Here is a 14,155-nt window from a genome sequence, read left to right as displayed (position 1 = left end):
TAGCCTCCTAGGTAGCTAATAGTTACTAAAGGTCTTTAAAGGTAACTAATTACTATTAGTAACTATTTATATAATACTAAAGTGTTAATTATAGTACACCCTATTACTTAGAGGTAACCTAATAAGATACACTACTTATAATGTTAGTAATTACCCCCTTAACCTTATCTTTAGTATATTAGACTATAAGGTATTAAAGAAGGTATTCTAAAAAAATAAAGTGATTTAATAAAAAATTAAAAATGTTGTAATAGTTTAAATTTAGAGGTTATCTAGAAAGTCAGTGGCTAGGAGGCATTTTTGGGGTAGGCCAAATGCAGGGGGGGGCCATAAGTGGGTGCTTTGACTTAATTGGCGGATGGCTCTGTGATCCTGAGAGCTGCACCAGAGTTTCAGCCCCGAATCTGGCTCGGACGCGAGGTTGATGAAAAAGGACAAGACTGCACTTGCGTTTTGCCATCGTTCTTTTTTGGAGTTCTCGAGCTCTTCATCCAGGCCATCCAGAAGAATGAAGCAGCTTTTGGATTCTGCGACCAAGACAGCGACCATTCTCTGCAGCGCTCGGAGGGACGTGGGGTCCAGTCGCAGAAGCTCAAGAACCTCCTCCGAAATTTCGTCCCCCTCGTTGTCGTAGACGGAAAAGAAAAGCCGGCGCGCTATGTTTCGGTATACATGCGTTGGCGACAGCTCCTCGTTGAAGCTGAAAAAATGAAAGGCTACCGTAGCTTCCGGGCGTAGGCTCTCGAGCCTGTCGACGATCTGGCTGCATATCGTGGACTTGCCCACCCCGGCACCCCCACGAAGCCAAAGGATGTTGGCCTCGGACCCAGCCTCCACCCAGCGGCGGAATTGAGCATCCTCTAACAACCAAGTCCCAGTCTTGGGTATTCGAGTCTGCACATGCTGGTCGTAAGGGCGATCGATGCCGTCGCTCACTTTGCATCCGTCTCTGCCCATAATCCACTCACAAACCCTGCTCCATCTTTCGACTACATCGCTTTGTCAGTATTTACTTTGGACAAGTTCAGGAATAAAACCCATCTTACCGTTATCTTTGGTCGATGCTCTCCGAAGCAGTTCGTCCAATTTGTCTTGCACATCTTGCCTCTCCACCACTGTTTCATTTCTCTCCTTTCTACGTCGTTGCTCCTGGATTACTGGAACGAGGCGTTCAATGATTTTGCTTGTGTCCGTGATATCCGCGATGATCTCATTGATTTTGGTGACACTGATTGAGGTCACCGTCTTGAGCGCTCGCACGAACCCGGGAGTCATGCAATGATCCTCGACCCTGATCCAGAAACGAATGATGCCTTTGTAGGACGCAACCAGGAGATCTCTCATGTGTTCGGACTCAGAGAACAATTGCTCGTACTGCTTTAGAAGCTTCAAGTGGTGCGTAAGAGACTTGAGTTGCCCTTCGAGCTGGTCAAAGACTTGGTAGTATCGTCGGAAGCACTCGACAACCGCCTTGAGGCCGCCCCAGATCAGCGCCGATGGGTAAGGGTCCGCGCTACACAGGATTCCGATGATGCCATCGTAGTCGTTGATTGCATGAAAGATGGGCTTCAGCTTCTGCGCCCGCTGGGAATCAAGCTTCTGCCACTCCTTCAATTTCACGTTAACATCGTCGGGATTGGTCACTTCTCCTTCAAGAATCTTTTGAATAAACTGGGGGGTCTTCTTCTTTGTGTGCTCGGGAATTAACTCATATAAAGCTTCCGAAAAAGCTGAGTCCGTTTGCCATAGCCGTGTCATCTTCTGCCAACGTCGCCCAACAAGGGCTTTTATCGGCGCATGTAGGCGTTACTCGGTGGGGGGCAGAATTGAGAACAAAAACACTCAAATCACGCGTAACTCAGGAGGAAGTGCCGTCAATAGTCATATAATGTTGGGTTACGAAACGAAGCATAGGAAGCCCTAAGGGGCTGCGGCATACCGCTGCTCATGTACTGGAATGTCCATTTACCATTGCTAGTGCGCAGTAACGAATCGTTCATACTGGAAGGATTCTTTTCCCTGTTTTGGAGCCGGTGCCTGCAGCCTGATCTAACCATCGGCCCTGGCTCGACCTCACAGCCTGCCTTGCGTTGCAACGGCTGACCGCCATCATAACACCAATGGTGTGGTTCATCCGCCTTGTGGTTGGACATCAACATTCTGGTTTGCTTGGCGCGCATAATCAATATTACACGTGTGGAATTGGCATGTCACCCCTTGTCCGGTGAGCCAGTTAGACTATGCCGATAGGCGCTTGCAGTTTCAGCTATCCAATGACACCGTATTTTGCGGCGCTATCCATCGCTTGTCGTGCTAGCAGATGCGGCAATATACGACATCCTCTATGGTCAATGAGCAATGCCTGACACTGCTCGACGAGGCAATTACCCGCTGAGCCCTGAGTTTCTGCCTAAAGATAGGGAGCAATTCATCTAGAAGCCCACTTGCATAATGAGATTCACGCCTCAGGCTCCGATGTTTGTAGCCTTTTCCTGGTGTCTCTAGCTTTGACCTCAGCGACCGATTGACTCCCCTTTCTCTTCAGCCATCTTTTCTTTGATTCCAGGCCATTTCCCTACGGACTCATCACGGTACAGACATGGGGGACAACGAGAAGACGGAGGAACTTCCTGGGGGCGATTCCAGTTCCCAGGGCAAAAAGCTTCTTCGCGTTGATCAATTCTTCAGTCGGTAAGAGGAGCTCAATCCGTGTGAACGGGGGCGTCAATGTTTACATCTGTTATTACCGCAGGAAAGACCGCCAATGGCGCTACGTCAAGACTGCCAAGGTTAGAACTGAAGAGTCAAAGTTCAGCAAATACTCAATTGTGGTAAGGCGCATTATCAGTTCCAGGGGGCTGGTTGCGGATGAACGCGTCGATATCAAGAGCCCCAGGCTAGCGGAGCTTCTAAGAGGGCTTCTTGAAGGTCTGGGGGATTTAGAGCTTGCCAAGAGCCCCCCTGAGGTAAGCAATCCCTTTTTCATGTTATGCATACTGGTCCCTGACTTCCTACAGCTTTCCCCTAGACAGCTCTACCACGCTTGGCCAGGTCTGCAGGAGCGTTTATCCGAAGAGATAGACAAGCCTGATCGCGCTGATGATTTCGTCAAGGATCTCACAGCTGCCTTAGAGTTCTTGGATGCCGACTTTGCAAAGACGAGATCGAACATGCAGTCGCTTTTGGAGTTCGGTGACATAACTTACGATCTACTCTGGGCGCTTTTCACACCTCGAGCAGTCGTTTATACCGAATCTAATACCATGAAAGAATCGCAGGCTTATATGTTTTTCAGCGGAGATTACGTAGAAGAACCTACGGGTGAGAAATGGTATCGGATTGAGGGCAAGATGCTTCACCACGATGGTGATTCATTTGGCTGGGGATTTCCGATTTTCAAGATTCCCCACTTCACGGGGACGAAGAAAATCACCGGCCTTGACTCCTTCCCACTGAATTATCATCCCGAAAAACAGAAACTTCAAGAGAAGCTCATAGAACGGGGACGAAAGTATGTCGACATTGTTAGTCAGCCTGTTTGCCTCGAGTACAGTGGCCTTGCTGTCAGACAAGAGACCAATCTTGACGGAAAGGCCATGGAAATCCAGTTTGCTTCAACCGGCCGAATCATGGCGGACCCAGCGACATTCTACAATCAAAGACCCAACGAAAGAATGATAAGCATGCCATGGATTTTTGCGGATTGGCAAATCAGTGGCAAGAGCCTCACAGACGAGGAAGTCATGCTTAGCAACCATCGAGTCCAGGGTTTTGGGTTTACACCCAAGAGTTGGGGTGGGTTCGCGGTGTCCAGAACGCAACAGGTTGTTTGGAATATGAAGGCGTTCGACAAGTTGATCATGAACGAGCAGAAGAAGACAATGATTCGACTGCTCGTTCAAAGCCATAGGACCAACGAGACGGCCTTTGACGACATCGTGATTGGCAAAGGTAAAGGGCTTGTAGGTCTTCTTTCAGGGCCGCCTGGCGTGGGGAAGACCTTGACGGCCGAGGTAGTTGCGGAACTGTCGCGGAGACCGCTATATGTCATCTCAGCAGGTGAGCTTGGGACGTCAGTCGATAAAGTAGATAAGCAGTTGGGAATGGTGCTTGACATCGCACGGCGGTGGGGTTGTGTGCTCTTGATTGATGAGGCCGACGTCTTTCTTTTCAAGAGAGGGGAGGCTCAACTTGAGAGAAATGCTCTCGTCAGTGTGTTCTTACGCAGACTTGAGTATGTTATCAAGAGCCGATGGCGCTACTCTCATTACTAACAGATATTTCAGGTACTTTCAAGGCATTGTCATCCTGACAACGAACCGAAGGAAAGATATTGATAAGGCTTTCAAGAGTCAGTTGACGTCTACCTTAGGAAGATGACTCCCAAAGCTCGTTGATTATCAAGGAACGATGGGTTATCTGTTCAATGCTGACATCTTTTGAACACAGGCCGCATTCATTTTAGGTTCCACTACCCTGCGTTGAGTGAAGAATACCGGCTTAGGATCTGGCAGGAAATGTTGGGCAACGTCACATCGCTCGTTGACAATCTACTGTTCAGCGATGCTGATCTGAGCAGCTTGGCTGAAAGACCGATGAATGGTCGCGAGGTGGGCACCCCCCTCCTGATAAGCCAGCTTTCCAAGTTAATCTCATGTGCTGTTAGATCAAAAATGCCGTGTCTTCGGCCGCATCGATCGTGAGGGCAAATAAGGAGACTTTAACCGCCGAGGTAATCAAGGAAATGTTGCAGTCACTTGTTGGCGACGTCGAGTCAGACGACGAGGATTGAGCGTTACGATGAGAGGGACTGCTTGGGTCGACATTTTGTGCTGCTTTGACATCCTAATACTTGGCCAATTCTTGAGATTTTCCGGGATATCAGTCTTCTGCATCTTTTCCATCTCTATGACTTTAATCATGTTCCCCACATTTATCACAGAAGCTTTGTCTCCTACGTAGCAGCTATGATATTCTCTGCGAGACTCAAACTGTGTCAACAAGATCTGCAGTCATCGGTATCGCTACTAACGCTCTGCGTATCCCGGCAGCTTGGTACAATCTGCTTTGCCAACGCCGACCTACCTAATATCTCCCTGCGCAATTTGTGTGACTTGTGGGAGAAGGGTTATCACGGTCTTGGCAAATGGCGCTCGCCTTGGCGTCTCTGCCGTTGACCATGATCAGAGCTTGGCGGCAATGCCATGGAGATGCCCTTTCTTGGCAATTGAAGGAATTTTCCATGAGCTTGAAGAGTTGCCTCAACCCCTCATGCTTCTTGTCTTTTGATATCGTACAGCATTAGCAGCCTGGCAGCGAGGCTTCACAAGATCAAACATTCAGACATCTTTTGAGCTAGATTCCGGACCCGGAGATATAGATAGTGAGAGGTTCCAGAGTTTCCTTGTAAAAGAATGCAGATTGGTGACCAGCAGGCCATATAATCTCTCGTTACGTCAGAGCAGTACACCTTAGCCGCACCGACATACTCACAAGCAACACTAGAAATCCACTTTAAGCTACACCATTGTCATGATTCCTTCATGGCGCCGCAAACTGCCAGCGAGGAATCAACTCACCCGCGCGTCCCAGCGCCCAGCCCGGTTCACGGCGTCTACACTAAGCCGAGAGCCAGGAAGCCAATTCTAAGACGAACTCTCCCAAAATAAGCAATTGCTCGTGTGCTTATTGTCGTCTTGTGAGGGGAAATTCCGCTGGTGAGCGGGGTACGCAGCAACGAAGCTGCAAGCCAAGAGAACTCCTGCCCACGCATGGCTGTCATCCCCCGCCCCAAAACAGACATTTCACTGGCTACTAGAACGACGCCGATCCCATCACCGTGATACGTTGGCTCTTGATCGCAGAAAGTTGGTCCTCGCTTGAGGGGCTCAACTCCAAGCCCCCGTAAATGTGGAAGATGCGTGCGCGGCATGTATTTCGTCCTTCCAAGTCGAGTTAGTTGAAATGTGAAATGACCGTATGATTGAATAATGAAGCCGACTGCCCCGTGACATCTTCCATTATATATACCGCCATGGTACAATGCCTCTCTGACATATGAGATCATCGGCCACAACGTTGACCCAGATTCATCCAATCTTGGTCCCCTTACTCACGTGGAATCACCCCCCTTTCGCATCCTATGATGTCTACTCTCGTGTTGATCCTCTTGGCATCCACGCCTATAGCCCTTGGCCAAACATTCCAGAGGCTCGGCGCCTGTCCAGACCTCGGCTGCGTCTTCCCACCGGACCAGGCTCACTTCCTGCCAGGCCAGAACTTTGACATCCGCGTCGAAATCCATGCGCCAGTCAACGGCACCGAGGCATTCAACGGCGGCGTTCCAGACCCGAACTTCTCCCTCGCCATCACGAGCAATAGCCGACCGGACAGCCAGCCCGTCACAGATTTCTTCGGGATCAAGGAGGAGCCGGAGCTGGAGACGTGGAAGTTCTCGTGGTACGAGGACCTATTCGCTCAGGACGCGGGAACCCAGTCGGTTGTCAATGTCGCGTCCAAGGCGTATCGCAACCTGGCGCTATACGAACCGGGCAACTATACTGTAGAGCTGAGTTACTACAACGGCACAAAGAAGACGCTGGCGGAGTGGTTCGTGCGACCACTCGCCGAAGAGAAGAAGGCGAAGAATGTGATCCTGTTCATCGGCGACGGGATGACAACCAACATGATCACAGCGGCACGTCTACTGGGTCACAAGAGCGTCAATGGAAAGTACCAGTCGCGGATGCAGATGGACCAGTTTCCCATCTTGGGACACCAAATGGTAGGCCAATTGGCCTGTGTTTCTTGTTGATGTGGTCAAGGAAGCTGACGTGACGAAAGACCCATTCTGTTGACACATTCATCACCGACAGTGCGAACTCGGCCTCGGCGCTGTATTCCGGACACAAGGGCACCTCGGACTCCATGGGGTATGTCAGGAATCTTTTGAGTGGGAAGTCCAATGCTAATTGACCACCAGTGTCTATTCCGATTCGTCGGCTGATGAATTCGACGATCCTAAAGTCGAGACGATCGTGGAAATGGTAGTCCGTGTCTGGGTGAGCTCACACCTCGAATGATCATGATTCTCTGTTACTGACATTTTTAAAGGGATCTGCTTGGGGAGCGGTCACTACAGCTGCTCTTGACGATGCCACGCCCGCTGCATTAACTGGCCACAGTAGATCCAGATCCAACGCTGGTTCACTTATCGACCAAGCTCTCAATGGAATGACAAACTACTCCTGGAGTAGCCATCCTGGACCTGACGTCTACTTTGGTGGAGGCGCTTCGACGTTTCTCCCGGGACCGTCCTCCTACCAGGGTAAGGATTACTACGAAGAGTTCCGTAAGCAGGGCTACTCCGTGAGCTGGAACGCCACGTCCCTTCGCGACGCTCCAACCGACACTCCGGCCCTCGGCGTTTTCTCCACTTCCCATCTGCCCGTTTGGCTCGACCGTAACATCCTCACGGAGAACATTGCCAGGCTCGAGACCCATCCCTCCGGCGACGGTTCCGCGCCCCTTGACTTACCGGGTCTGAAAGAGATGACTCTCAAGGCCGTCGACATCCTTCTCGAGCGCAGCAACGACACCGGCTTCTTCCTCATGTCCGAGGGGGCTTCGATAGACAAGCAGATGCATGCTCTGGACTACGACCGGGCCCTCGGGGACCTGCTTGAGTTTGACGACACGATCCGCGCGACCATTGACAAGCTTAAGAACGCCGGCGAACTCAAGGACACGCTCATCATCGTGACGGCGGACCACGGCCACGGCTTCGACGTCTTCGGCGTCGCCGACACCGAGTACCTCGCCGCACAAGATACGGATCGCAAGAAACGCGACGCCATCGGCATCTACGAGCGCTCCGGCCTCTCGCAGTACACTGTCTCGCGTCCCGACGGCATCGAGTATGGTACCGGCCCGAACTTCCCGCTCAACTGGAGCCCCCGCTACGCCATAGCGCCAGGTTTCGGCGCCAGCCCCGACCGCCGTGAGAACTACCGCCTGCATGAGTCCCCTCGTCGGGTGGTTGTGGACAACGACGAGGACGGCTACGTCGCGAACCCTGAGGACGGAAAGGACGGGTTCTACGTCCCCGGAACGATCCCGACCTCTTCCTCGTCCGGCGTGCATTCGCTGACGGACGTGCCGGTGTTCGCCATGGGTCCATGCCAGGAGACGTTTGCGGGTGTGTACGACAACACGGATGTCTTTTTCAAGATCGCTTCGTGTTTGGGACTAGGTCAATCCTCTGCGACTACTCGGAAAAAGTGATTGTTTTCGCAGGTGTAGATACAATGCGATGAGGAGCTGAGCAGAATGCTACTCTTGCTAGCGTCAAACTAGATCGGCTTCCCTGTGGCGTTTATCCAGAATCACTTTACAGCAATCTATGTTTTCAGTTCCAAATTGCAACCTTTGCGCATCCTTGGCCTTCCAGACTTCTTCCATATCTTCTTGAGCCCGTGTCAGTGACGGTAAGTGACGGTTTTCGTACATCGCCTTGAGTCTCTCGAGGACCAGTCCTCGCTGGCCGGGATCGATCGACTCGCAGCCAGCCGTCCATAAAGGCCACGCATGTGCTGATACGCAGGATGACGTGACGGGGACCTGTAACAGATAGTGGAGGCATCGCCCCGCGTGAAACGGCTTTGGCAGTGACGTGCCATCGCTCCATACTCGACAGAGATAGACCAGGGCCGCATGCCTGTAGGCTTGGATGGTATTCTCGATGGCGGGGTCCCCGTCGGCGACGATGGAGAATCTCTCCAAGCTCTCCCTGATCGCGAGCCCTCTTCTCTGGTGTGCATCACCGCTCTGTCCTTGCATCTTGCTGATGGTACTCACGATCGAGACGAGAGACGTGAGCTTTGCAAGGCTTTGCATCCCTTCGAGTGGTGCCACGTTCGTCATGCTCAGAAGAGGTCTCGACGTCCGCGAGACGGAAGACATGACATCATGAAAGAAGCAGAGGCTGAGAAGGAATTGCGCGCTGGAGCTGGTCCAACCCTTGAGTCCGCCAGAGTGAATGATTACGGCCTTTGCCCCCGCAAGGTGGTCAATTTGGCTATGAGTGTTGAACAGCCGGTCGGAGATCTGAAGCATCAAGATCGTCGCCAGCGACAGTTGCGGGTCCTCGGTCTCAATTGACTCTCGCAATGAAGACACGGCCATGAGCATGTGTCGCGAGGACAGTATATGCAGGCTTTCGTCGTCGCGGAGGACTGCCAAGTGCCCTGCCGCCATTGATGAGATTGAAAATAGGAGGGCGTTGGAGCGGATCATCATGGGCGTGAGGTGTGTGAGGAAGGGGTTCTGCGTCCCAGACGACATCGATATCACACTCGCTAACGAGTCGTTCCAATGATGAATTAGAAACCGGTTCATTGGCGAGAGATCCAATGATAGGTAGGATGGGTTTCTGATGAGATTGTTCTTCCCAAGGTCCAGGGCCGTCGTCGTCATTGTCGTCGTCGAGATCAGTGTCATGGTCACCGTTTCAAGTGATGGTGACGACGTATCCCGTGGATCTGGTTCCTTTCTAGATCTCGAACTTTTCTTCTTCATAATCCTTCCTCCATCTGTTGAAGAATTGGCCGTCTTCCACCTCACTCTCAACCCGTAGCCCTTGCACGTCTTACCTTGACGGACGCAGCGGCCGCAGTAAGGTTTGCCCTCGTCGCATTTATAACCTTCATCTCTACGATGACTATCAGTAACTGGTACAAGTTCATAACCAAGGTCGCCAGATGACTCACCGACATGTGAGACAACCGGTTCGGCTTCTCGTGTACGGCATCTTTGAGTGACGCAGAGATAATGAACTGAGGCAAACGGATGGTTGGTTTCTCAGCGATGTGGGGTAAAAATCCTGTCTGTTTGGGGTTCGGCGCTGTGCTAATTCCGATCTAGCGGTCTTCTTGGCATACAAAAACAGTTCAGTCCCGCCTCTGTTCCAACCAACTCCATCACGACTTGGAGGACATCAGCCCGGGGGCAAATGCAACGTAAGCACAGGATAATGAAGTAAGTTTTAGGTCATAAACCATGGTTCCGGTCTGTGTCGTATGTCTAGGGATGTTCTCTTGTTAGGCAAAATCATGTAACTTTAGGGATAGAATGCACGTCCTATTAGGATTTCACCATCTTAGATAGTTAGCTAAACCTGTTGTGAAAATCCAGTGTTTCCTTCTGGGCTTTTCCTATCATAGCTAAGTGCAGCGACGTTATGGCACACACTCTATCTATAATAAAGACAAATTTATAGGAAGCATTTAGCCACCTAATCCGGGGAAGTCTCATGGCACGTGGATCACCCTAACCCACCCAATGTTGGCTGCTAGGATCCCTGGCAGAGTCGATATCATCTATCATTTACCACTAGTTGCAGGCCTGGATCACGGCCATGATCTTGACCAAAATCTCATGGCGATCTTTACAACTGAATGCACCACGATACAAATCAGGGCCGTCATGATAGTTGGCATGCATGCTTGGTGGCAATCGAAGTACCCTAGACACCGTCTTTTCTCTAATTGGCTCAATGCGCCGTCCACGTCCTTGGTTTTGATGATGTCGATTGCGGTGACAATCCAAAGGGGAATGGAATGTTTGCTCGGAAGCAAAAGAGTGTCTTTGATTTTTTGTGTGGCGTTCTTGGGCATGCATTTTTCAGGCGAGCGTAGGGAGCAGCAAACCTTTTCGCGGCGCAGCGATGTCCCTCGCTGTGTTCAGCAAGGCAAAATGTTTTACTGTGTTTTCCAGCTGTACTTTTTAGGATCTTGGGCATCATGGACCTTGCCAGGGTCAGCCTTGACTACACATCTCGTTATCAGTGATGTAAGTCTTGGGGAAAGCTCCAGAACAGAGGTTTGTGAGCAAACACAAACATTGAAACGTGTAATCATCCAATCAAGAAATCGATCCTTTACACTCTGTCTCTTGGACTACATCAGAACGACATCATCCTACTGTTTTGAACCCTCTAGTCTCGTCAGATTTAACCATGAAAGTTACTGGATGTGGTGGTAGATCCGATGGACCATGGCAAGTTCCCTTGGCATGGGTGGGATATAGGTATGTGAACACTGCACGCAGCTGACGAACGAGTATTTACTTGAACTTCTTCACGACGTTCCAAGTTGACTTTTGATCCATATTGTAATGAGCAATTGCTACTGTTTGCCAATGCATCGGTAGACCAACAACGGCAGCACAACGACCACCCATGTCACGCCCCCCTGACTACCCACATGGCCCTGATCGATCTCACTAAAGCCCAATGACTAATGAGCTATATAGGGTATATTCAAGTCGATGGAAGGCAATATTTGTTACAGTAAGGGGCCGACAGGTGAGCCTGCCTCTGCTACTGCGAAATCTTCGAATGCAGAACGTTGCTAGTGACTCGGGATAAAACCAGAATATCCTGAGTTTAGCGGACAAATATATCCCTAAAAAGTTCCAGTGGTGTGTAAACGCACGATGCATGGTCTGGCCAAACCTGACGATCTTTTGGCTGCCCCTGGCTATATGCTTGCATGACAGGCATTGCGTACTAGTGTCCTGCATTCTGCTAGATCGGTCATGTTTGGAGCAGGTGATATTGAAGTTTACAAGCGGCACAGAGCACCCGAAAAGGGAAAGGATGAACAAGGGAGATGACACATGTAACCTGGGACGGGATTGGTTATCACCTGCCCCGACCCCTGAGCCACCGTTCAAGATTAAGAGCTGGGCACCATCCTGGAAATCAAGCTGATAAATAGAGGAGCCAGCATCGGCGTCTGATGCGCGCAATCCTGGAAGTTTTCAGGTCACCGGCGCACGCAAAACTTCCATGTTTGCTTTCTAGTGTACGATGGAGATGCGTGGCGTGCAGGGGCATCAACGATATCTGCCCTAGACCGTTATTTGCGCGGTGCGGTGGACAAAGGCGTTCGAACAATAAAGACAAAAAGACAACACGGCTCATCTTCGAATCCTCGGCAGCAGAATCTATGGTTCGCGCCGATTCTTCGATTTGTGTTGCACACGCATAGCCGAGGGTGCATCTACCCGCCAACTCAACATGCCCAACCCACCCAAAGGCTCCGAGGCCTGGAAGGCCCAGGACAGAGGCCCTGCCATCATTTCAGTCTGCTGGATCTTCACTGCTCTCAGTAGCATGTTCGTTCTGTCTAGAGTATATGTGAGGTTGCGGTTCGTCGGCAGGCTCTACAGCGACGACTACTTCATCATACTCGGATTGGTGAGTTGCGTGGCTAGTCTCTGATTTCCCGGCGCCTCAGACTAATCACATCCCTCCAGATTTGCGGCTATGTATCAACATCGCTTTCGACTCTGGCTGTTCTCTCTGGTACCGGCAGGCACTTGGACGTGCTCACCCTGGAACAACAGCAGAACAACATGCTCTGGACAACAGCCGCGCAATGTCCGGGCATCATGTCATTCAGCCTGCCCAAGCTGGCAGTCATCAGCTTTCTGACGCGGTTGCTTAACCCGGGCGTCTTCCACAAGTGGTTTCTCTGGTGGATGGGAATATGGTGCCAGCTGACACTGGTGGCCACTGTTGGGCTTCTGATCGGACGTTGTACGCCAGCACGCTCGTTGTGGGACTTTTCAGTAGCAGGCACCTGCTTCAATCCCAGTGTTCTCATCAACTATTCCATCTACGCCGGTAGTAAGTCGCGCAGTGGTGCCAGATATAATCTAGAGACTGACTTGATACGCAGCCTTCTCAGCGTTTGTAGACGTCTACCTTGCTGTATACCCGGCCATTGTACTATTCAAACTCCAAATGCGCCTCAAAAAGAAACTCGCCTTGTCTTGCGCGCTGGGAATTGGGACAGTGTACTATCCTTCTCTCCTATTTCTTACGAAGGCCATGCCTCATTGGCTAATTCTTTTGCAGTTCGGGCGTTGTGGCCATATATAAGACAACTCGGTTGCCATTACTGGCAAGTGCGGACTATTCCTGCAAGTGTTTCTCGAACCTATCCCTTCTGCTTAGCATGGGTACTAATACCGGCGATGCAACAGACGAAACCCCTGATTTGGTAGTTTGGACTGTGTAAGTAACAAGCCCTCGAGAAAGCTAGCCCCACCCCCCGAAAGGCTCAATATCCTGCGTCGATCGAACATGTCTGACCTGGAGGGATATACAGAGTAGAGGGCAGCACCATTATCATTGCAAGTTCGATTCCTGTGCTACATCCGCTCCTCGAAATCATTCTGCGGCGCAACCCTTTCGCTTCAACCAAAGGGGGGACCGGGCGCACAGCCAGGTCCGGGGAAGATTCGCCGTCGTCTTTGAACAAGCCTTGCCCGTCTCCAGGCTGCCATACCTATGAGCTTGGACAACGTAAACCGAAACCGAAACTCAGGGATTATCTTGGCTTCACCATCGCTGAGAACGAGAGCCAGGAGGATATACTCTCTCCGAGCCAGAATTCATACACGCAGACGATCACTTCCAGCAACCGCGAACTCAGTCAAGTGCAGTCGGGGAAAATAATTCGAACAGACTCTGTAATGGTAGTGTACGGTAGCCAATGTTAGGTTTAGTAAAACTTGGCTACCTTGCCATATATTTTCGCCATATAATATCATATAATATCTCCATATAATATAGCCATATATAATTTCGTCGTATAATCAAGCCATACAATTTCACCACATCGTTCCCTTTTCGCAAAGGATGGGGTCGAAGATAGTAATGAGAAACGTATTATCACTCAGCCGTTCGGATTTAACCGCCTCGCATTATTTGCACACAAACCGTGTTTACTTGATCGAATTATAGGGGTGTCGGGAGTAACCGACAATCTTTCCGAATACAATCTTTCTCATTGCAGCAGAATGAATTTGGGAGATATGAAAGCCAGGTGGCAGCACATTGCTCGAGGACATATTGATGATATTGAGGCAAAAGATCCATCTCGCGGATAGCTTACAGGGTATCTGAATGCCACGTTAGTCCCTTGCATGACTGTGCTTTAAAGTATGAAACATTGTTTCGAGATGTGTTATCACGTCACCCACGGTAGAAATAGTCACTGAAAAATCAAGTTCGCCAAGCTTTGGCTTTGGCGAGCTGTGGGAGCGCAATCGATTTGGTATTTTTCATATCACAAGGTGCTTCCAG

General features: G+C 50.5%; 5 protein-coding genes across 5 annotated transcripts; 3 read left to right on the top strand and 2 right to left on the bottom strand.

Annotated features, from left to right (window-relative positions):
- Nucleotides 1-261: 261 nt before the first annotated feature.
- On the bottom strand, nucleotides 262-1,758 carry GLRG_02075 (uncharacterized protein; the record flags this gene model as incomplete). Its single annotated transcript, XM_008092733.1, has 2 exons — nucleotides 262-989; nucleotides 1,047-1,758. The coding sequence occupies 2 exons, from the start codon at nucleotides 1,756-1,758 to the stop codon at nucleotides 262-264; spliced, it is 1,440 nt and encodes a 479-aa protein (XP_008090924.1).
- Nucleotides 1,759-2,599: 841 nt separating this feature from the next.
- Nucleotides 2,600-4,274, top strand: GLRG_02074 (AAA family ATPase; the record flags this gene model as incomplete). The annotated part of the gene is made up of 3 exons (XM_008092732.1): nucleotides 2,600-2,691; nucleotides 2,753-2,966; nucleotides 3,018-4,274. 3 exons carry the CDS (start codon nucleotides 2,600-2,602, stop codon nucleotides 4,272-4,274), a joined length of 1,563 nt encoding a protein of 520 aa, XP_008090923.1.
- Nucleotides 4,275-6,142: 1,868 nt separating this feature from the next.
- Nucleotides 6,143-8,283, top strand: GLRG_02073 (alkaline phosphatase; the record flags this gene model as incomplete). Its single annotated transcript, XM_008092731.1, has 4 exons — nucleotides 6,143-6,784; nucleotides 6,844-6,932; nucleotides 6,983-7,061; nucleotides 7,114-8,283. The coding sequence occupies 4 exons, from the start codon at nucleotides 6,143-6,145 to the stop codon at nucleotides 8,281-8,283; spliced, it is 1,980 nt and encodes a 659-aa protein (XP_008090922.1).
- Nucleotides 8,284-8,346: 63 nt separating this feature from the next.
- On the bottom strand, nucleotides 8,347-9,342 carry GLRG_02072 (uncharacterized protein; the record flags this gene model as incomplete). Its single annotated transcript, XM_008092730.1, has 1 exon — nucleotides 8,347-9,342. The coding sequence occupies one exon, from the start codon at nucleotides 9,340-9,342 to the stop codon at nucleotides 8,347-8,349; it is 996 nt and encodes a 331-aa protein (XP_008090921.1).
- Nucleotides 9,343-12,079: 2,737 nt separating this feature from the next.
- Nucleotides 12,080-13,085, top strand: GLRG_02071 (uncharacterized protein; the record flags this gene model as incomplete). Its single annotated transcript, XM_008092729.1, has 4 exons — nucleotides 12,080-12,259; nucleotides 12,319-12,691; nucleotides 12,744-12,861; nucleotides 12,923-13,085. The coding sequence occupies 4 exons, from the start codon at nucleotides 12,080-12,082 to the stop codon at nucleotides 13,083-13,085; spliced, it is 834 nt and encodes a 277-aa protein (XP_008090920.1).
- Nucleotides 13,086-14,155: the final 1,070 nt, after the last annotated feature.

Source organism: Colletotrichum graminicola (assembly GCF_000149035.1).
Source record: "Colletotrichum graminicola M1.001 genomic scaffold supercont1.6, whole genome shotgun sequence".
Taxonomy (NCBI): Eukaryota; Fungi; Ascomycota; class Sordariomycetes; order Glomerellales; family Glomerellaceae; genus Colletotrichum; species Colletotrichum graminicola.
Note: the sequence above shows the minus strand (reverse complement) of the source record. Positions and strands in the feature narration are given on the sequence as shown.